Here is a 23,842-nt window from a genome sequence, read left to right on the forward strand (position 1 = left end):
TTTGTGGGAATTTGAGGGAGGGATGGAGGGAAGAAGCCAAAGGCATTTTTTACTCAGGTTTGTTACCTGAGTAAAAGTGGCATTTACCACCTTGGTCACCTGGCCATGTATATTTTTGGCATGAGCAACAGAGTTACGTGCCAGAGTGCAGGGGATGAGGGGCTCTGGAATTGAAAAGAGATAGGAGGGCAGCACATTGCTCCCTCCACTCTAGACAAGGCAGGGAGAATCTGACCATTTCTGCATCCTTTACACCCTCAGCTGCTTCAGCCTTAATAGACTGAAAGTTAAAATCCAGGGCAGGTGTTCAGAACAGCCATCAAATCACAAGAGGTTCACACGGCAGTCGGCCAATACTTTGAGACACTGAATACATGACATTGTTTAATCAAACAAGATGGGATTGTGTTGCTTTTGTTTTCTCAAATTGTAAGTTGATTCAAAAGTAGAAGAGTGATAGTTCATTTATCTAAAATGGCCAAGATTAGACTACTAGATCATCTTTTTGTGGACTAATTCATAGATCATGTGAAAAATAAGTTTTCAATTTTAAAATAGGTCACTATGCTTTGAAAGCTGCTTTTTGTCTGTAACCAGTGGAAACATTTTCCTTGTGTTATAAATAAATGTAATAAAATCAACAAGGCCTCTTGGGTCTTCCCCTCCCACTTAAATTATTCTCCATTCAATGAAAATAGCATCATTTTATTTTCTCAATACATTCTTTTATTTATTTTTTCTAAAAGGGCCGCACCTGTGGCATATGGACATTCCCAGGCTATGGCTCCAATAGGAGCTGCAGCTGTTGGCCTATGCCACAGGCACAGCAACGCAGGATGCTTAACCTACTGAGCAATGCCAGGGATGGAACCCACATTCTCATAGATACTAGTTGGGTTTGTAACTCGCTGAGCCACAACGGGAACTCCTAATTTTTTATTAATGAACAGAAAAGTTTAAGAAAGTAAGACACTCCCACTACCCATCTCCTTTTCTGAGATCTTGAATCCCATTTCGTATAGGGGTGCAGGGGAAATGCTGGACCTTCGTGCTGGGTTGGGGGCAGGGGTGGATGGGCAGGGAATAGAGGAGAGAAATTTTATTCCTCAAAAGAGGAAGACAAGACTAATGACATAGGTGCAGATACGGAAAGACAAATTCCAACCACAAGAGAAATACTTCTGGTCTCTGGGATGGTTAGAGGAAAATGAGTGGCAGGTTCTGCTGTGGAGAGGAAGGAAAAAGGGGCGGGGGGGGTCTCCTGCCGCACTGCTGGTGGGAGTGGTGATTTGGGGTCCTGAGCTCACGAGTGACGTGGCCCTCACGTGAGCTGGAGCCGACGCATGCAGACGTCCTACTAATCCCGGTCTCCGTTTGGTCCGGTTGCCATCTCCCTATTACCTCGAGGGCGCGCGGGCCTGCGGCCAGGAGAAGAGAAGGAGGAGGGAACTGCTCTGATCTCCGCAGGTCTGTTCGTGGATGGGCGCTTGCCTGGGGGATCCCTGCGGTGCGGGAGCGGAGGGCGGAGACTGCAGAGGGACAAGGCCCGCTTTCTCCACACCCTTGCACTATCCCGGGCCCTTCCAAGAACAAAAATGAAGATTTGGGGGCCAGAATCCAGGGGAGACCCCAGCCAGGAGGAGGGGAAACTTGAAACCTTTGGCATCCAGGGCCTGGAATCGGGAAGGGCCGATGTTAAGATTCTTGTCCTGTGTGTTGGTCCATCTAGCAAGCCAGAATCGTGGGGCTGTGCGTCTGTCTTGTCATTCCCCGTGTCTTTCAGTAGGGCGCTGTACCACTCGGAGCAAAGGAATAAAGAATCTGCCCCAGGTCCGCGTAAAGGTGGGATTGCCCCGCGGCCCCCAGAAGGGCGGGGATGCCTGAGGTCCTCGCCTTAACTTGGGCGCATTACTGACTCTCCAGCCACCTCCCTGCTCTTTTATGTAGGAAATAGGACATGACAGCGCGTACAGGAAAAATGGTTGTCGTTTGGCGCCAGGAGCGGGTAGGGGAGGGGGAATCAAAGGGATCTTTAGGTTTTCTTTCGCTCCTTGGGTTTTCCTCACTCACTCGCACCGCCTCTCCTCTTTCCAGTTGTTGGAAAGGGGTGTGGTTTTTGCTGGGAAAATGGCCGACCCGCTGGGGCTGGGGCTGGGGCTGGGGCTGGGGGCGGGGGGGGGGGAGGGGTGGGTGGATGCCCTTGCAGGAAAAGGGCTGCGGTCAGCGGAGTCCGGGGAAGTGGGGGTAGGGTGGGAGACCAAAAGTTGAAATCCGTTTGACAACCAGGACCTTAAATTCCGAAAAGCTGGTATTGGGACTGTCTGAAGTGCTGTTCTGTCCGCCTAGCCATCCGTCTCTGCTGTGTCGCCTGTCTGTGTCTGTGGGATCTTGCGCCTGACAGCCAACCCAACCCTAGGAGCGGGAAGAAGAGGAAAATTGTCCAGAAACAAGTAGGTCAGAGTGAGGGTGGTGGCACTATTTAGGGATCCCTGGGGTGGAGAATGGTGGAGACTGCAAACTCCAGTGGGCCCATGGACCTCCCCCACAGCCTCTTCCTTTCCTCCTCTCTGAACCAATTGCGGAGCTTGCAAAAGAAAGTGCTCTGCAGGGGAAAAAAGTTGCTGAGAAGACAACGGTGTCACAAGATTTCTGGGGTAGATGTGGAGAAAACCTTCCTCCAAATTACTCCAAGCACTAACTAGGTCCCAGAGTTGTCAGTCCTTAGATTTGGTGGAAGAAACAGAGATAAGGGAGGAAGGAAATTTCTCCAGAGCAGTGGATATAATGGATGAGGGTAGGAGTGTCCTGGTACCTCTGAGATGGTGGCGGTGTCGGAAGCAAGGGAGGAGGACAAGACCTTTGGACATTTTCTGCCTGTCTGGCTACTAGACAGACACCCTTGCTCCACTACCATCCATTTCATTACAGAGAAGGAGTTGTGGTGTCACCTTTGAAGGAAGTGATTTGTGGGGGTAGGGGTGGGGTGGAAGATTGGGGGAAATGGAAGAAACGGGGTGGGAGGCAGGTCATAATAAACTACAGAGCCAGGGCTCTATAAAGAGGACCAGAACCAAAGGTGGGAGGAATTGGGCTAGGCAGGGCTAAGGCTAGTGGTTCTGGAGAGGGACACGTGTCCCATCCTTGGTGTAGTCCATTTTCTGTCCCCTGAGCATTCAGCACTACCCTCCCCACCCCTTTGTATGCAGGTTTGCAGGACGCAGTGCTCGTCCAAGCAAGATGTAGAAGGAAGACATTGCCTGGACCTGTATGGGTGTATGTGGGGGTACTACTGTCCTCAGGAACATCTGGAGGGGGAGGGGAGGTAGGGAACTGATTAGATATCTTAACTTTAACATATCAAGGTGTGGTGGTTGAATATGAGGTTGGAGAATCTGGAGGTGGGGAGAGTTTTCAAAATTGCCTTCCCTGTTGAAGACAGGAATCAGTGATCTAGCCCTGAGACCCTGCCATGTCCCCCATTTGTTTGGTCTGTTTGTCCATCTGGAGGTTCAGTCTGCATAGAAAGGCACAAAAGGAGGAGACTGAAGCCTCAAATATTTCTTTCATTCCTAGGTCCTGCAGTATCTGCAGCTGCAGCAGAGACTGCCAGCTGTAGCTGAGGACTCCACCCCCTACGTGGGAGCACTTCTTTGGGCCAGAGAAAGCCCTTCAGACACTCACCCTAGCATGGGCCGCACTCGGGAAGCTGGCTGCGTAGCTGCTGGTGTGGTGATTGGGGCTGGTGCCTGCTACTGCGTCTATAAACTGACCTGGGGAAGAGATGAGAGTGAGAAAATCTGGGAGGACGACGATGATGATGAGGAGGAGGAACCTAGTGATATGGCAGAAACTGGGAAAGGATCTAAGGCTAATTCTGGGGCGGGGGCTGGAGCTAGACTTCAGGGTGACTCAAAGGCCAAAGCTGAGGTGGCCGTGGAACTCAAGAGTGGATCCGATATAAAGGCAGAGGCCCACTCGAAGGCCCAGAGTGGAGGTGGCCTAGAGGCCAAGGCCAAGGCCCTTTTCAGCACCTTGAAGGAACAGGCAAGTGCAAAGGTGGGCAAAGGGGCCAGGTTGGGTACCATCTCTGGGACCAGGACCCTTGCACCTGGTTTACCCTGTCCAGGAGTGAGGGGTGGAGGCTGCCACCCAGCGAGGAATGGAGCTAGGGTTGGGGGCAGGGCCAGTGGCAAGTCTAAAGGAAGGACCCGAGGTAAGAGCACAAGGACTCCAGCTACGTCATGGCCTGTTCGAAGGGGCAAGTTCAACTTTCCCTATAAAATTGATGATATTCTGGGTGCTCCTGACCTTCAAAAGGTCCTTAACATCCTAGAAAGATCAAATGATCCTTTCACTCAAGAAGTAGCCTTGGTCACTCTGGGTAACAATGCAGCATATTCATTTAACCAAAATGCCATTCGTGAATTGGGTGGTCTCCCAATAATCGCAAAGCTGATAAAAACGAAAGATCCCATTATTAGGGAAAAGGCGTACAATGCCCTTAATAACTTGAGTGTGAATGCAGAGAATCAGGGCAAGATTAAGACATATATCAGTCAAGTGTGTGACGACACTATGATCTGTCGTTTGGACTCAGCTGTGCAAATGGCTGGACTAAGACTGTTAACCAACATGACTGTGACTAATCATTACCAACATTTGCTTTCCTATTCTTTTCCAGACTTTTTTGCTTTGTTATTCCTGGGAAATTACTTCACCAAGATTCAGATTATGAAACTAATCATAAACTTTACTGAAAATCCAGCCATGACAAGAGAGCTGGTCAGTTGTAAAGTACCATCAGAATTGATTTCCCTTTTTAATAAAGAATGGGACAGAGAGATTCTTCTTAATATCCTTACCCTATTTGAGAATATAAATGACAACATAAAAAATGAAGGGCTTGCCTCATCCAGGAAAGAATTCAGCAGAAGTTCACTTTTTTTCTTATTCAAAGAATCTGGAGTGTGCATTAAGAAAATCAAAGCATTAGCAAATCACAGTGATCTGGTTGTGAAAGTAAAAGTCCTGAAAGTATTGACCAAACTCTAATTGGGGGTCTGTCCCAAACAACATTGAGGTAATTTTTTTTTTTTTTAGTTTGCCCTTGGGAACAATGCTTTTTGTAAATTCTTTGCTTTTCACTGTGATTATGTGGCCAGGAGATCTTTTCAGCTGCTCTTTTGGAATAATCAATATCACATATCATCAACAGCAGTGCTGGTTGTGATGTTTGGTTTTAGGCTGGACCATCTTAAGGATATCAAGTAAATACTAGACTTGTACAAAGAAAGCATTTATTGATTCCATCTTGCTACCTAGATTGAGGCATTTTTACTCTTAAACTGACAGCAAACTAATTAAGGATAAGCTACACTTTTTTGTAATGGTTTACACTTGTTATTCTTAGACTGGTGTTTCATCAATAAAGTTGTGTGTTTTAACCAGCAAAAATATATCATGTTCTTGAGTTTATGATCTGTTTGGAAAGGCAAGATGTATGGAAACGAAAAGATATGAACAAAACTGAAGCATGGTCAGCTGTTTCCTATTAGTGCTTAGAGGCAGCAGAAACTTCTGCAAGCAACGGTGGTCAGGGAAAGTTTTATAGAGGAGGGGACACTTAAGTAAGCTGGGCATGAAGGATAGGATAAAAACAGGCTGGCTGGGCACTGGAGGAGGGAGGAAGGACGGGAAGAAGGGCATGGAGGTGGGGATCTTGCTCCAGAGAGGAGGCTGGCCTGCCTGGAGTGCAAAGTGTGGGAGGGGAATGATGGGAAATACAGTCCAGCACTTGGGGTGAGTCCCATTCATGGGAAACCCTGATTTCTAAGCTGAGATGTTTGCATGTTACTCCAGCCACCTCAGGGAGACACCAAAGCCTCTTGTGACTAGAGGAATGACAGGATGAAAGGAAGGCAACGTAGCTGAGTTGTGTGCAGAATGGGTCAGAGTTGGGGTGGAGACAGGAGTGGCCACTGGAGGTTGGAACACTGGTCAGGACGTTAGCACCATAGTTCAGGTATAGATGCTAAAGGCGTGAGATTTCACTGCTGGCCATGGGAGTGGTGAGAGGAGGAAGGAAGTGAGAGATGCTTTGAATGAAGAAGTGCTGAAATCTGTCCTTGGGACATAGAGAGGGGGACAGGTATTTTAGGGTCCTGAGGGTATTTGCTAGGAAAACATCCTCTTTCTTGTCCAAGTCTGGTGTCTATGGGAGTGAATACATCAGTTATTATTTTGAAATAAGAAGGAAATATAATAAAAGAAAGAATAATTTTCAGTGCTTCTGTTGGATATATAAATATCTGTTAGAGAAATATATATATTTATATGAGAGATTATTACCACCATAGCATTAGCTGTCACCTTCATCCTATCACAAAATTACTGTTTTTTAGGTGAGAATATTTAAAAATCTGCTCTCTTAGCAACATTCAAATATGTAATACAGTATTATGAGATATAATCACCATGCTGTACACTAGATCCCTAGAAGTTGTTTATCTTATAACTAGAAATTTGTACCCTTTGACCAATAACTACCTCTGAGTTCTTCTTTTTTAGATTCTACATATATGTGATAACATACAGTATTTGTCTTTGACTTATTTCACTGAGCATAATTGCTCTGGATTTTCATTGAAGTTGTTGAAAACAGCAAGATTTCCTTCTTTCTCATGGCTGTGGTATATATACTACATCTTCTTTATCCATTAGTCCGTTGGTAAACACTTAGATTGTTTTCATATCTTGGCTATTGTTAATAATGCTGCAGTGATCATGGTTGTGCAGGTATCTTTTCGATCCTGTTTTTGTTTCCTTTGGTTTTATATCCAGAAATGGAATTGCTGGATCATATGGTAGTTCTATTTTTCAATTTTTGAGGAACCTCCACACTCTTTTCCATTGTGGCTCTACCAATATACATTTCCAGCAACAGTGGGCAAGAGTTCCCTTTCTCCGTGCCCTTGCCAATACTTGTTATCTCTTGCCCTTTTGATGATATCCATTAAAACAGGTGTGAGGTGACATTTTTGCTGTGTTTCTCTGTTTATTTTTTGCTTTTTAGGGCCGTACCTGCAGCATATGGAGGTTCCCAGGCTAAGGGTCAAATTGGAGCTGCAGCTACCAGCCTACACCACAGCCACATCAAGGCGGGATCCACGGGATCTGAGCTGCAGCTCAAGGCAATGCCAGATCCCTTAACCCACTGAGTGAGGCCAGGGATCAAACCAGCATCCTCATTGTGGTTTTGATTTCCATTTCCCTGATGATTAGTGGATATTGGGCACCTTTTTGTGTACCTGTTGGCCTAGTAAATTTTAATAAGCTCTTAAAATAATTCCTATGAGGAATAGGGTCTTTGTTTCCTTCTAAGAACTGAAAATGCTTCCTCAATTCTATCTCATCAATTTTTACAACATTCCTAATGTCTGAGTGATTTTACTGTGGTTTGGACATGAAGCCTAAGTCAATGTTTCTCAAAGTAGTGTTGGTGGAAATGCATGTTTCTGGGTTTAACATGTTCTCTATAAATGTTTTTTAAGTGTTCTGTTTTCATTAAAGAAATTCATTATAAATATATTCTAGATTTTCTTTCTTTCTTTTTTTTCTTTGTACAGCCACACCTGCAGCATATGGAAGTTCCAGGGCTAGGGGTAGAATCAGAGCTTCAGCTGTCAGCCTATGCCACACCCAAAGCAATACTGGATCCAAGTCGCATCTTCCATATATGTTGCAGCTTGTGGCAATGCCATATCCTTAACCCACTGATCTATGCCAGGGATTGAATTCACATCCTCACGGACACTATGTCAGGTTCTTAACCCACTCAGCAACAATGGGAATTCTATCTTCTGTATTTTCAAGTATCACTCGGTGACTTGGGAGCCAAATTTTTTGTTTATGTTAAGTGTTTTCATAGCACAAAGTAGTGCCACTGTATTCATTGATCATAAGATAGATGTTTTCCTTCCATAGTTTTGGGATTTTTAAATTTATAATGAATCTTACAGTTGGTGGTATCTTAGCGTTGTGTCATAGTTTAAATAAAACTATGCTTTTTCATTCTTAGTAGTATATAAAATAATGATGCATCTGATAATCAGAGGTATCTTAGATCACTTTCACACAATTGCCTCTCTTCCTTTTATCTAATATATAAGCATTTAGGTTTTGCCCCCTTTTTTGGCATATCATTTCCTTATGAATGCTCTTACCTCCCATCATGTAAAACTTGTGTTAAATAAATGTGTATGCTTTTCTCTTGTTAATCTGTCTTTTGTCAGAGAATCCCAGCCTAGAACCCAAGATAGATAGAGGAAAGGGTTTTTTTCTCTCTACAAGAGCTATAAGTAAAGGTATTTAGGCCTTTTTTATATATGTAAATATTTAAATAAGTTTATAATAATAACTTCAGACAATATTGGAAGCCATTGGGTTTTCTCCTTTTTTGACTAATATTACTCAAATTTGATAAGCAAGGTATTTATGTCAAGGATGTGTATATTATGGAAGAAAAGAGGTGGGTGGTACCTAATATTTGTCAGACACTTGCACCCTGCCCCTGTGCTTTAACCTCAACAGTCCTCTCAAGTAGATATTATTATTCATTCTCTGAAGAAGAAATGGGACTTGAATAAGTTGGGTAAGATTCCCAAGATCATTCCATTAGTAGTGGTCTTCCAAATATGAACAATCGATGGCTTTAAAATTACTTAAGTATGGAGACAAACATCTGTATAATGCCTCCACAGATACTCAACACATAACTCAACTTGATGAATACAGAGATGGAGGTGGGGATGGATATGAACAGAGATGGAGATGGAATCTATATGTTGATTCCATAACTTTGTAGATACCCACACATCAAGGTGTACAAGAAAGAGTAAAGTCTTAGGAGTTGCCAATAGGTGAAGCTTGGGTGAAAAACAGAGGAATTGATATGTATCTGGCTTCTTCTGTGGGTCAGGAAGGATGAACAGTTTGGGAGTGGAGGAAACAATAATAAAAAAAATCCCTTCTGTATTGATACCTCGGACTGGGGATGCTGAGTGACTTTTATTTATTTATTTATTTTTTTTAACTACGCAAATGAATTTATCACATCTGTAGTTGTATAATGATCATCACAATCCAATTTCACAGGATTTCCATCCCATAACCCAAGCACATGCCCCCACCCCCCAAACTGTCTCCTCTAGAGACCATAAGTTTTTCAATGTCTGTGAGTCAGCATCTCTTCTGCAAAGAAGTTCAGTCTGTCCTTTTTTCAGATTTCACATGTCAGTGAAAGCATTTGATGTTGGTGACTCATTGTCTGACTGACTTCACTTAGCATGATAATTTCTAGGTCCATCCTTTTAATGGCTGAGTCATATTCCATTGTGTATATGTACCACATTTTCTTGATCCACTCCTCTGCCAATGGACATTTAGGTTGTTTCCATGTCTTGGCTGTTGAAAATAGTGCTGCAATGAACATCGGAGTACATGTGTCTTTCTGAGTCATGGTTTTCTCTGGATAGATGCCCAGGAGTGGGATTGCTGGATCAAATGATGGTTCTATGTGTAGTTTTCTGAGGCATCTCCATACTGTTTTCCACAGTGGTTGCACCAATTTACAATCCCACCAACAGTGTCCTACGGTTCCTTTTTCTCCACACCCTCTCCAGCACTTATTGTTTGTAGACTTTTGGAGGATGGCCATTCTGGCTGGTGTAAGGTGCTACCTCATCGTGGTTTTGATTTGCATTTCTCTAAGCATGAGTGATGTTGAACATCTTTTCATGTGTTTCTCGGCCATCTGTATGTCTTCTTTGGAGAACTGTCTGTTTAGATCTTCTGCCCATTTTTTGATGGGGTCATTTGATTTTTTGGTATGGAGCTGCAGAAGTGTTTATAAACTGTGGAGATTAATCCCTTGTCAGTTGATTCCTTTGCAAATATTTTCTCCCATTTTGTGGGTTGTCTTTTCGTTTTGTTTTGGGTTTCCTTTGCTGTGTAGAAACGTTTAAGTTTAATTAGGTCCCATGTGTTTATTTTTGTTTTTACTGTTATGACTCTAAGAGGTGGATCTGAGAAGATGTTGCTGTTGTTTATGCCAGAGAGTGTTTGGCCTATGTTTTCCTCTAAGAGTTTGATAGTGTCTGGTCTTATATCTAGGTCTTGAATCCATTTTGAGTTTATTTTTGTGTATGGTGTTAGGGAGTGTTCTAATTTCATTCTTTTCCCTGTGGCTGTCCAGTTTTCCCAGCAGCACTTATTGAAGGGGCTGTCTTTTCTCCATTGTATCTTCTTGCCTCCTTTGTCATAGATTAGTTGGCTGTAGGTGTGTGGGTTGAATTCTGGGCTTTCTACCCTGTTCCACTGATCTATATTTCTGTCTTTGTGCCAGTACCATGTGGTTTTGATGATTGTTGCTTTGTAGTATAGTATGAAGTCCAGGAGCCTGCTTCCTCCAGCTCCATTTTTCTTTTTCAGGATGTCTTTGGCTATTCTGGGTCTTTTGAGCTTCCAAACAAACTTTAAACTATTTTGTTCGAGTTCTGTGAAAAATGTCCGTGGTAATTTGATAGGGATTGCATTGAATCTGTAGATTGCCTTAGGTAGTATAATCTTTTTGATAATATTAACTCTTCCAATCCACGAGCATGGCATATCTTTCCATCTATTTGTGTAATCTTTGATTTCTTTCATCAGTGTCTTAATAGATTTCAGAGTATAGGTCTTTTGACTCTTTAGGTAGGTTTATTCCTAGGCATTTTATTCTTTTGGATGCAATGTTAAAAGGGATTGCTTCCCTAATTTCTCTTTCTGCTCTTGCATTGTTGGTGTATAGAAATGCTGTTGATTTCTGTGTATTAATTTTGTTTCCTGCGACTTTGCCAAATTCATGGATGAGCTCTAACAGCTTTCTGGTAGAGTCTTTAGGATTCTCTAGGTATAGGATCATGTCATCTGAAAATAGTGATAGTTTTACTTCTTCCTTTCCAATTTGGATTCCTTTTACTTCTTTTACTTCTCTGATTGCTGTGGCTAGAACTTCCAAAACTATGTTGAAGAGTAGTGGCAAGAGCAGACATCCTTATCTTGCTCCTGATCTCAGCAGGAATTCTTTCAGCTTTTCACCACTGAGAATGATGTTTGCTCTGGGTTTGTCATATATGGCCTTTATTATGTTGAGGTAGGTTTCCACTATGTCCACTTTCTGAAGGGTTTTATCAGAAATGGGTGTTGGATTTTGTCAAAGGCTTTTTCCGTGTTTATTGAGAGGATCATGCGGTTTTTATTCTTCAGTTTGTTAATGTGGTGTATCACACTGATGGATTTGCGGATATTGAAGAACACTTGCAGCCCTGGGATAAATCCCATTTGATCATGATGTACAATCCTTTTAATGTATTGTTGGATGCAGTTTGCTAGTATTTTGTTGAGGATTTTTGCATCGATGTTCATCAGTGAAGTTGGCCTGTAGTTTTCTTTTTTTGTGGTATCTTTATCCGGTTTTTGTATCAGGGTGATGGTGGCCTCATAGAATGAGTTTGGGAGTATCCTTCCTCTGCAATTTTTTAGAAAAGTTTCAGAAGGGTAGGTGTTAGCTCTTCTCTAAATGTTTGATAGAATTCGCTTGTGAGGCCATCTGGTCCTGAACTTTTGTTTGTTGGAAGTTTTGTAATCACTGTTTCAATTTCAATTCTTGTGATTGGTCCGTTCCTCTTTTCTATTTCATCTTGGTTTAGTCTTGGAAGATTGTACTTTTAAGAATTTGTCCATTTCATCTAGGTTTTCCATTTTATTGGCTTATAGTTGCATATAGTAGTCTCTTATGATCTTTTGTATTTCTGTGATGTCTGTTGTTACTTCTCCTTTTTCATTTCTAATTTTATAGATTTGAGTCCTCTCTCTTTTTTTCTTGATAAGTCTGGCTAAGGGTTTATCAATTTTGTTGATCTCTTCAAAGAACCAGTTTTTTGTTTGATTGATCTTTTCTTTTTTTTTTTTTTTTTTTTTTGTCTTTTTGCTATTTCTTGGGCCGCTCCCGCGGCATATGGAGGTTCCCAGGCTAGGGGTCCAATCGGAGCTGTAGTCTCCAGCCTACGCCAGAGCCACAGCAACGTGAGATCCGAGCCGCGTCTGCAACCTACACCACAGCTCACGGCAACGCCGGATCCTTAACCTGCTGAGCAAGGGCAGGGATCGAACCCGCAACCTCATGGTTCCTAGTCGGATTCGTTAACCACTGCGCCACGATGGGAACTCCCTGATTGATCTTTTCTATGGTTTTCTTCATTTATATTTCATTGATTTCTGCTCTGCTCTTTATGATTTCTGCTAACTTTAGTTCTTGTCTCTTCTTCTCTCTCAAACTGCTTTAGATGTAAAGTTAGCTTGTTTATTTGAGCTTTTTCTTGTTTCCTGAGGTGGGCTTGTATTGCTATAAACTTTCCTCTTTGAAGAGCTTTTGTTGCATCCCATAGGTCTTGGAGTGTTTTATCTTTGTTTTCATTTGCTTCTAGGTATTTTTAAATTTCCTCTTTGATTTCTTCAGTGATCCATTGGTTGTTTAGTAGCATGTTGTTTAGTCTCCACGTGTTTGTGTTTTTTGCAGTTTTTTTCTTGCTGTTTATTTCCAGTCATACAGTGTTGTGGTTGGAAAAGATGCTTGATATGATTTCAATTTTCTTAAAGTTACCGTGGTTGGATTGTTGCCCAGGATGTGATCAATTTTAGAGAATGTCCCATGTGCACTTGAGAAGAATGTGTATTCTGTTGCTTTTGGATGGAATGTCCTATAAATATCTATTAAGTCCATTTGGTTTAATGCTTCATTCAGGGCTTGTGTTTCCTTATTGATTTTCTGTCTGGATGGTCTGTCCATTACTGTAAGTGGGGTGTTGAATTCCCCCACTATATTGTGTTATTGTTGATTTGTGCTTTTTAAGGTTGTTAGTAATTGCCTTATATATTGTGGTGAACCTAGGTTGGGTGCATAGATATTTAAAATTGTTGTATCTTCTTCTTGGATTGGTCCTTTTATCATTATGTAATGACCTTCTTTGTCCCTTAAAATATTCTTCATTTTAAAGTCTATTTTGTCTGATATGAGTATTGCTACTCCAGCTTTCTTTTGATCCCCGTTTGCATGAAATATTTTCTTCCGTCCTCTCCCTTTCAATTTGTATGTGTCCCTAGAAGTGAAGTGGGTCTCTTGAAGACAGCATATATATGGGTCTTGTGTTTGTATCCATTCAGCCAGTCCATGTCTTTTGATTGGGGCATTTAGACCATTAATATTTCAGGTAATTAATTGATATGTATGTTCTTATTGCCATTTTATTAGTTGCTTTGGATTTGTTTTTGTTGCTCTTTTTTCTTTCCTTCTTCTCCTGTTCTCTCCTCTTCTGGATTGATGACTATCTGTCATGTTGTATTTGAGTTGATTTTTCTTATTTGTTTGTGTATCAATTGTAGATTTTTGGTTTGCAGTTATTCTGAAGTTTTGATATGAGTCTGTATGTATATGAGATTGTTTTAAGTTGTTGTTCTCTTAATTGCAAGTTTATCTCCAGTGTCCTGCATTTGTACCCACCTCTTCTCATGATTTCTGATTTTGGTGGCATAATTGTGCATGGATGATTTCACATCTTTACTGTATATATACTTTTACTGGTGAGCCTTGTCATTTGTGGAAGTTTTGTTCCCTGTTGCTGTCTTTTCTTTTCTGCCTAGAGAAGTTCCTTTAGTATTTGTTGTAAGGCTGGTTTAGTGTTGCTGAATTCTCTCAACTTTTGCTTACTTGTGAAGGTTTTGATTTCTCCTTCAAATCTGAATGAAGCCTTGCTGGGTAAAGTCATCTTGGTTGGAGGTTTTTTCCTTTCATCACGTTAAGTATATCATGCCACTCCCTTCTGGCCTGCAGAGTTTCTGCTGAGAAATCTGCCAATAACCTTATTGGGGTTCCCTTGTATGTTACTTGTTTCTTTTCCCTAGCTGCTTTCAAGATGTTCTCTTTGTCTTTCATTTTGGTCAGTTGGATTAATATGTGTCTTGGGGTGTTCCTCCTTGGGTTTATTTTATATGGTACTTGTTGTGCTTCCTGGATTTGAGTGAGGGGTTCCTTTCCCATGTTAGGGAAGTTGTTGGCTATTATCTCTTGGAATATGTTTTCTGTCCCCTTCTCTCTCTCTTCTCCTTCTGGCACCCCTATAATACCGATGTTGGTGCATTTGACATTGTCCCAGAGTTCTCTGAGACTCTCTTCATTTGTTTTCAATCTTTTTTCTCTTTTCTGTTCTGCATCCGTAATTTCCACTAATCTGTCCTCCACCTCGCTTATTCGTTCTTCTGCCTCCTGCACTCTGCTGTTGGCTGCTTCTAGTGAGTTTTTTATTTCAGTTATTGTATTTTGCATCTCTTCTTGTTTCAGTTTTAAATCTTGTATCTCTTTGCTCAGTGTTTCCTGTAAGTTATCCATCTTTGCCTCCAGTTTATTTCCAATGTCTTGCATCATCTTCAGCATCAACAGTCTAAAGTCTTTTTCCTGGAGGCTAAGAATCTCCTCCTTGCTTAGCTGATTTTCTGGAGTTTTTCCTTTCTCCCTCATCTGAGTTATAGTTCTCTGTCTTTCCATTTGTATAGGTTTTTGGTGTGGTGACCTTTTTACAGATAATAGAGTTGTAGCCTCTCTTACTTTTGGTGTCTGCCCCCGTGTGGATGGGGTCGGTTTGGGGGCTTGCTGTAGGCTTCCTGATGGTAGGGGCTGGTGCCTGCCCACTGGTAAGTGGAGCTGATTCTAATCCCTCTGGTAGGTGGGGCTCAGTCTCTGGATGGGATTAGAGGCAGTTGTGTGCCTGAGGGTCTTTAGGTAGCCTGTTTACTGAGGGGCAGGGCTGTGATCCCACCTGGATTGTTGTTTGCCCTGGGGCTTCTCAGTGCTGACTGAAGGGTGGGGCCAGATTTTCCCAAAATGGCCCCCTCCAGTGAAAGGCAGCTGCTGAATAATCCTGAGAGCTTTGCCTCCAATGTCCCTCCCTCACAACAAGCCACATTCACCCCTGTTTTCCCAGGATGTCCTCTAAGAATAATAGTCAGGTTTGACCCAGATTCCCATGGAGACTTTGCTTTGCCCTGGGACCCAGTGCACGTGAAAGTCCATGTGCACCTTTTAAGAATGGGGTCTCCATTTCCCCCAGTCCTGTGGAGCTCCTGCACACAAGCCCCACTGGCCTTCAATTCCAGATGCTCCAGGGGGTCTTTCTCCCAATGCCAGATTCACGCACGTGAGGGTTTGATGTGGGGCTCAGAACTCTCACTCCTGTAGGTGGGTCTCTGTGAACCAGTTAGTTTTCAGTCTGTGGGGCTTCCCACCCGGGAGGCATGGGGTTGTTTATATCGTGAAATCGCCCCTCCTACCTCTTGATGTGGCCTCCTCTTTTTCTTCTGGAGTAGGGTATCTTTTTTAAGGTTTCCTGTCCATTTGGGTGGAGATTGCTCAGCCTTTAGTTGTGAATTTTGATGTTATTTGGAGAGAAGTTGAGCTCCAGACCTTCTATTTGCCATCTTAATCCCATCTCCTCCTGAGTGACTTTTCTTCATGGGCTGAAAAATGAGGTTAACTTAGGTAGTGAAAAGCCATGATGAGGCAGGGGCACAGGCCTGACTCTCATCCCTTTCTCCCTTCCCATTCTTCTTCCCTCTCCCTCCCTCACACCTCTATCTTTACTTCCTCCTTCTGAAAGACCATTGGCACTAGTCTCTTTGTGTGTCTGTGTCTTTTGGGGGTGACTGTTTGATCCCCATGACACCAGGTCACGCACCAGTGGGCATTTACTATAGAATGATAATTGTTGCTTTGGTTATCTGGTGACCCTGGGCGTGCAGGATGCTAGGATTTTTTGGACCTTGGTGGAACAGAGACTGAGAAGGCACTAGTCGTAGCATGGCACAGCCCTATGGTCACCGCAGGTAGTTTTGATGTCCCACACCTGGTATCATTTGGAACCGAGTCACCTGGACTTTGGGTTGGGAAGTGCTATGTGAGACAGATGTGTGACCGCCTGGTCCAGGCAGACCACAGGGCCAGCCCAGCCACATGCGGATGTCCCGATGCTTTCCCATCGGAGGTTGCCCCTCTCCATCATCTTGACAAGGGCATAGTTCTAGGATTGTGGCCGTGATGATGGCAGCTCCTGGGGGCAGGGAGGAGGCCATGCATGTCCTCTCTTTAGAGAGGATGGCAGCTTCTGGGAAACTGAGGGAATCAGAAACTCAGAGGATATCCTGCTATTTTGGTTTTTCTCTCATCTAATGGTTTTAGGAATTTAAGTGGGCCTATCCCAGTCAAATGTGTTCAGAGGTGACTTTACAGAGATGGAGTTTAGTTCTCTTATAAATCATCACCCAAAGCATGCTATTTCAAGGCTCAGGAAACTGGTTTTCTATTTTTAAAGTTGTATGTCACTTGCCTTGTTTCAAACAGATTCTAAGTGTAGCAAATTGATGTGGTTGAGGCAAATTTTGTGTTTGTACCTCTGTTTGGTTAATTTCTCTGCTAAATTCTCTTGGGAATGGTTTTACCGAGAATGATAATGACTATTTTCAGTGCTATCTTTTTACGTTCATTTTATATCACATCCCAGGCTGAAGGTTTTTTTCTGATTTCTCTGTTTACCAACTATGGCTCTTTTCTTGCCTTTAAACCAGAACTATCATGCTGCCATCTGAGGTGCAGAAGCCTCGCATAATGGTTCCTGGTGTGCCCTGCTCTGAGGTGTGGTATCAAGCAGGATAACACATGTTTACTTTCAGAGATGTGTATCTCCATGCTTGACCCTCTCCGTTGGGTCTTTCTGGGGCCTTGTGTTAAGGGCTTGGGCAATGCTGGGTTTGGGGATAGGCCTGAGAAAAGGGATCAGGGAAGGGGCAGGAGAGAAGCCTTATTGGAGGGGTCACTTTATTCTGACAGGTTCATGCCAATGGAATTCAATCCACCACTGACAGTGGGCTAAGGGCAACTCTGCGCCTGTTGACCATTCACATTTTAAAAAGTGAAAGAGTAAGTGTGATACAAGCATTTTTGTTTGGGCTCCAATGAGCCTTCTGTTTATTGAGCATTTCTAAGTTTGCACATGGACATAGCATGTTATTAAATGGGGTGGAATTTCTTTTTAAAAATAAAAAAAGAACGACAATCTATGTTCTTATAAGAAATGTAATTACCGAATAGGCCAGGTTCTTAGTGTTCACTGCTCAGAACATTCTGTCCCTAAGATCAATGTACTTCACAAAGCAAATTATTATCAGAACGTTGTTTATTTAGCGCTCAGGGAATCAGGGCAAGTTGACTTAGCTAGATGTTAGTACTGTCAAAGTTGATGGATATCTAATTCATGTTTGTCATTCACGTTTTTTTTTTTTTCCCTTTATAAGTGATCATATTTTTCAAATTTTACTTTTATGGCCTCTGGATTTTTGTTCATCCTGAGGAAGGTCTTTCCTACCTTTAGGTTATAAAAATAGACTCTTTATAATGTGTCTTAATATTTGGTAGCCTAAGTTATCCATATTGATTTTTTCAGGGTTATCTTGTTTATTCCTGTCTCTGTGTTTGCATATAGATTTTAAAAATAAACTTGTCAATTTATACAAACACAGACACACATTCTCACACCACCCATTTGGATTTTAATTGGGGTTGCAATGAATCTATAGAGCAATTGGGGAGGAATTAATAAGTTTACAATATTGAGTTCTCCAATCCATTACTGTGATAATCTCCCATCCTTTATTTATGTCTTCTTTACTTTCTTTCAATAATGTCTGGACCTTTATCTTCACACTTGCACATATTTTGTTAGAATTATTTCTAGGACTTGGTTGTTTTTCAGTGCTATTCTTGAAGGCATGGTTTTCTAGTTGCTTGCTGCTGGTATAAAGGTAGAGGTCATATTGAAAAATATATTGACATTGTATTGTGTGATCTTGTTGAAATCATTTATTACTTTTAATGGTTTATAGATTCTTTTGGACTTTTTTTTTTTTTTTTTTTTTTGTCTTCTTAGGGCCATACCCCTAGCATATTCCCAGGCTAGGGGTCAAATTGGAGCTGTAACTGTTGGCCTATGCCTCAGCCACAGCAACACCATATCCAAGCTGCATCTGAGACCTACACCACAGCTCATGGCGATGCTAGATCCTTAACCCACTGAGCAAGGCCGGGGAGCAAACATGCATTCTTATGTATACTAGTTAGATTCGTTTCCACTGAACCACAAAGGCAACCTCTGGGCTTTCTACATATGCAATGATTTTGTATGTGAATTATCTTTCTTCCTTTTCAATTCTTGTATCTTTTATCTCTTTTTCTTCCCCTATTGTACTATAGCATCCCCAGCGTGGTGATGAATAAAAGTAGTGATAATAGCCATCCTTTTCTTGTTACTTATCTCAGGTGAAATCTCCCAGTATTTCATTATTAACTATGATGTTTGTTTGTTTTTGTAGATAGTTTTAAATCAAATTATGAAAGCTTCTTTTTATTTCTAGATGGCTAAAATTTCATTTTTAAAACTTGAAGTATATTTGATTTACAATGTTGTATTAGTTTCAGGAGTATAGCAAAGTGATTTGGATATATATATATTTTCTATTCTTTTCCATCATGTTATTACAAGATTTTGAATATGTTCCCTGTGCTATACAGTAAATCCTTGTTGTTTATCCATTTTATATATGATATCAATCCCATACTCATAATTTATCCCTACCCCTTCCCCTTTGGTAACCATAAGTTTCTTTTATATGTCTGTGAATCTTTTTCTGATTTGTAAATAAGTTCATTTGTATGATTTTTTAGATTCCACATACAAGTAGTATCATATAATATTTGTCCTCTCTGTATCTGACTTACTTCACTTAACATAATACTCTCAAGGTCCACCCATGCTGTCACAATAGCAAGATTTTACTATTTCTTATGGCTGAGTAGTATTTCATTATACTGCCTATGTTTTCTTCTAGGAGTTGTATGGTTTCAGGTTGTATGTTTTAGTCTTTGATACATTTTGAGTTTATTTTTGTACATGATATGATAAAGTAGTACAGTTTGATTCTTTTGCTTGTAGTTTTACAGTTTTCCAACTTTTTTTTTTTTTTTTTTTTTTTTTTGTCTTTTTGCCTTTTCTAGGACTGCACCCGTGGCATATGGAAGTTCCCAGGCTAGGGGTCGAATTGGAGCTGTAGCCGCCGACCTACGCCAGAGCCACAGCAACGTGGGATCTGAGCTGTGTCTGTGACCTACACCACAGCTAACGGAAATGCCAGATCCTTAACCCACTGAGCGAGGCCAGGGATTGAACCCACAACCTCATGGTTCCTAGTCAGATTCATTTCCACTGTGCCACAATGGGAACTCCCTTATTTCAGTTACTATATTTTTTAGCTCTGATTCTTATATTTTCTACCCCTTTGTTGAAATTCTCACTGTATTAATCTATTTTCCCAAGTTCAGTGAGTATCTTTATGATCATTACTTCGAATGCTGTATCAAATAGATTACTCTCTTCACTTAGTTTTTCTTCTGGGGTTTTGTCTTATTCCTTCATTTGGAACATATTCCTCTGTCACCACATTTTGCCTAACTCTCTATTTCTATGTATTCAGTAGGTAGTTATGTTTTCCAATCTTGGAAAAGTGGCCTTATGTAGGAGATGTCCTATAGGGCTCAGCAGTGCCCTTCCTTCTGGTCACCAGAGTTTTATGCTCTAGAGGTACCCTGTTTGTGGGATATATGAGCCCTTCTGTTGTTATAGGGTTGACTATTGTGGGCATGTGATAGATTGGGCCAGCCCTTGGCATGGTTGGCTTCCACGCCCAGCCTCTTGTGGTGGCTGCCAGCCTATTGATAGGTGGGGCTAGGTCCTGGTACAGCTGGATGCATGGCCTGAGGGGTTTGGGGGCTGATGCCAGCTAACTGGTGGGTGGGGCTGGGTCCCTGTGGTGTCCCAGGACTGATGCCTGCCTGCTGGTGGGTGGGCAAGCCCATGGCATTAAAAGACTACAGAGAGGACTCAAAGATGGTGCTTATTAGTACCAGTGTCCTCATAGCTCCCCAAAATAGCTGCCATCAGGTTTAAGAGCAGAATCATTGTTTCATTGGCCCTCAGGGTCTTCTGTTTGCAAACCCCACTTGCCTTCCAAGTCAGACATTCTGGATGCTTGTCTTCTTAGTGCCAAGACCCTCAGCTGGGGAGCCCAATATGGGGCTCATATCCCTTGTACCATATGGAGAACCTCTGTGATTGTGTTTATGCTCCCATTTGTGGGTCACCTATGCAAGGGTGTGGGTCTTGGCTATACTGTGCACTTGCACCTCCTACCCATCTCATGGTTGTTCTTTCTTTATATCTTCAGTAGTGGAAAATGTTTTCTACTAGAGTTCAGGTCATTCTCCTTGATAGTTGCTTTGTAAATAGTTGTAATTTTGATGCACCTGTGGGAGGTGGTGAGTTCAGAGGCCTCCTACTCCACTCTCTTGGCCACATCTTCCCTCCTTTTTGTTTTCTAATAAAGATTTCTCTTGCTGCCCAAAAGTAGAGTGTTCCTGTGAAAACTTTCACAAGCCAAAATGGCTTAAAGTGAAGAAACAGTTACCTTAGAACAGATGTTGTTAATGGATGCACAAAATAAGTGGAGATAAAGCACAGAGGCCTACAGACACAGTTCAAGGCTATGGTGGCTTGATGCTGAGTGTAGTTCACAGGGAAGGAGCTTGGTAGTGCTACTCTTGCTGCTCACAGTACACACTGCCTCCGTAATAGCTCAGCGTGCTGCAAAACATGCTGAAAGCTATTTTCTCTTTTAACCTTTTTTCATAATAGCAAAAATTATCTTTGGATTTCTTTCAGTTAGTGAAAACAGGTACTAAATGTAGGTGATTTGTAAAAAAAGAAGGAGCATAAAGCAAACTTTCAAAAGGCAGGAGAAAAAAAAAAATCAGAGTTCCATGGCGGCTCAACAGGTTATGGATCTGGCATTGTCCCTGCTTTGGCACAGGTTCGATCCCTAGCCTGGGAATTTCCACATGCCATGGGAAAAAAATACCTTATGAAATTCCCTGTATAATGTTTAATGATTTGGTGTTGTCACTGCTTTGGCTCGGGTTGGAGCTCAGGCCCTGGAAATTCCACATGCCACGGTATAGCCAAAAAAATAAGTAGCATCTTCAATGTCTTTTTAAAAAGCAGGGGAAATTTGTATGTGCATTATATCCCATAAATTTTCTCTAGGCACTTTTCACTAGATCCCATAATTTTTGATAAGATGTATTTTCATTTTCATTTATTTCAAAGTATTAAAAAATTTCTTTTGAGACTTTGTCTTTGACCCATGTTTTATTTAGGAGTGTGTTGTTTAATCTCCAAATATTTTGCAGCTTTCTGTTATTGATTTCTAGTTTAATTCCATGTGATCTGAGAGAATACTTTGTATGCTTTCTACTCTTTTAAACCTGTTAATATGTGTTTTATGACTTAAATGTAGTCTATCTTGGTTAATATTTTATATGAGCCTAAGAAGTATGTGTATTTTTTGGTGTTGTTGGATTAAATATTTGACAAATGTTAATTAGATCCAGTTGATTAATGGTGCTTTTTTTCTCCCTTTACATGAGACAGGAAGTCTAGATGGAGCTGGAGCCAGCCAGTGTTTTTCCCTCAGGTCAGATAAGGCCCTTAAAGTAGTTTCCCTTTCAGGATAGACTTTGTTGTGGAGAACACTCTGGATGTATTTCAAAATGACTATTTTCCCCCTGGGCATAATTCAGAATGGTTAGTTTCCCTTCCCCCTGACAGGAGCATGAGAGAAATTTTCACCAATCTTTATCATGAGAACCTGTTGGTTCCTTCAGGTAAAAACAATGAAAATGTGATGATCCCCCCAAAAGTGCCCTTGCCCATAGATTTTTTAACTCTTAAGTTAGTCCAAACTCACCCTCTAGCAATTCAAAATAACTAAGCATTCTGACCAGTAACTGGCTCCTGAGCTTTCCGCTTCAAGTAAGCTAATCATAGCTATAATTCTTCCTGTACCTCCAGACTCTGGGAGTCGTGGTTTGCCCTGTGACCTCAATTCTCTGACAGATCTTAGAAAAGTTGATTTTCTATTTGGTCAACATTTTTCTTATTGTGAGAAGACTAACAAAGATTTTCAAGGTCTTTATATGTTGGTGCTGAAACTGAAAGTCACTATAGCAATTTTTTAGTTTTTAGAGAATTTCCACTTAATTCTTTTCCCCTCACTTTTCAGTTCTTGAGTGAAAATGTCTATCTTGCCCTCTGTTTTCTTGAATATATTAATCACAATTATTTAAAAGCCCATGCTTGATGCTTCTTCTTCTTTTTTTCTTTTTAAGGCCTCACCCGTGGCATATGAAGGTTCCTAGGCTAGGGGTCAAACTGGAGCTATAGCTGCTGGCCTAAACCAAAGCCACAGCAACACCAGATTTGAGCCGTGTCTGCGAACTACACCACAGCTCATGGCAACACCAGATCCTTAACCCACTGAGCAAGGCCAGGGATCTAACCTACAACCTCATGGATACTAGTTGGGTTCGTTAACCACTGAGCTATGACAGGAACTCCTAATAGCCTGTGCTTGATGCTCTAATAGCTTAATCTTCTATAGGTTCATTTCTATTGTCTATTTCTTCTTGGTTTCTTTTTCTCCTTAAAAAACTTCTGTCGTATCTCTTGGTATGCTTTTGCTTGAATGCTAAACATTATATATATACATAAGTAATATCATATGGTGTTTGTCTTTCATTGTCTGATTAACTTAGTATGACCATCTCCAGATCCATCCATGTGCTGCAAATGGCATATTTCATTCTTTGTTAATGGCTAATATTCCATTGTGTGTGTGTGTGTATCTACATTTTCTAATCCTAAATTTTATCCTGCTTGAAATTTGAAGGGCTTCTTGAATAGGTAGCTTGATGTTTTGGAATGTTTCATAAAACTGCCAACCATTATTTCTTCAGATATTACTTCTGCCTCATTCAGTCTCTCCTCTGTTCTTGAATTTAAAATACACATATGTAACACCTTCTCTCTGTATTCTCTATTACCCACTCTTAATTTTTTTCATCTTTTTCTGACTGGCATTTTTAATGGAAGTTTCTTCCAACCTACCTTCCTGTTCAATAATGTTCTCTTTATCTGTTAAATCTCTCCATTCCGTTCTTAATTGAGATTATTTTATTTTTCAGTTCTAGAATTTCTGTTTTATACTTTTTTATAATTTCCATTTATCAGCAGAAATTCTCTATATTGCATACTAAGCATACTAAGCATATTTATTTTAAATCTATGTATGATAAATCCAATGTCCAATAGAGTCTTTTTCTATTGTCTGCCATTTCTGATGGTTTTTGTGAATTTTGTCTTCTTGTGTACTTGGTAGTTTTCTATTCTGTGATAGATATGGTAATTTACAAAACTTCAGAAATAATTTGAGGCTGATATTATTTCTCTCCTAAAAGAATTTGTGTTTGTCCCTGCAAGGCACCTAGGGGCATTAAAACTCTGGAATTACCTTAATTCAACTTCTAGTGATTGAGATTACTCAAAGTTAAACTGAAGCCCTTGTGAGAGTGTCTAGATCTCCTTCACTCTGACTCTGAGGTGCAGCTCTTTCAGCATCACAATCCAAATACCTTGAGGTTTACCAGCTATAATTCTTGGCAAGATTCCAATATCTGTATCCCTACTTCCCAGAGCTATTTTTTTTTTTGTCTTTTGTCCTTTTAGGGCCACACCCGCGGCATATGGAGGTTCCC

At 41.3% G+C, this 23,842-nt stretch overlaps 1 protein-coding gene across 21 annotated transcripts; it reads left to right on the top strand.

The window, feature by feature from the left end:
* ARMCX1 (armadillo repeat containing, X-linked 1) lies at positions 1,307–5,456 on the top strand. Of its 21 annotated transcripts, none has more exons than XM_021079823.1 (6): positions 1,307–1,467; positions 1,784–1,842; positions 1,948–2,005; positions 2,287–2,450; positions 3,207–3,273; positions 3,574–5,456. In XM_021079823.1, exons 5-6 carry the CDS (start codon positions 3,268–3,270, stop codon positions 5,050–5,052), a joined length of 1,485 nt encoding a protein of 494 aa, XP_020935482.1. In that variant the 5' UTR covers positions 1,307–1,467; positions 1,784–1,842; positions 1,948–2,005; positions 2,287–2,450; positions 3,207–3,267; the 3' UTR covers positions 5,053–5,456. The 21 variants fall into 21 exon arrangements, with proteins under 21 accessions (XP_020935482.1, XP_020935483.1, XP_020935481.1 ...); XM_021079824.1 differs by having other exon boundaries at positions 1,787–1,842; XM_021079822.1 differs by having other exon boundaries at positions 1,730–2,005.

The sequence above is a fragment of the Sus scrofa genome, chromosome X (genome assembly GCF_000003025.6).
Source record: "Sus scrofa isolate TJ Tabasco breed Duroc chromosome X, Sscrofa11.1, whole genome shotgun sequence".
Classification (NCBI taxonomy): domain Eukaryota; kingdom Metazoa; phylum Chordata; class Mammalia; order Artiodactyla; family Suidae; genus Sus; species Sus scrofa.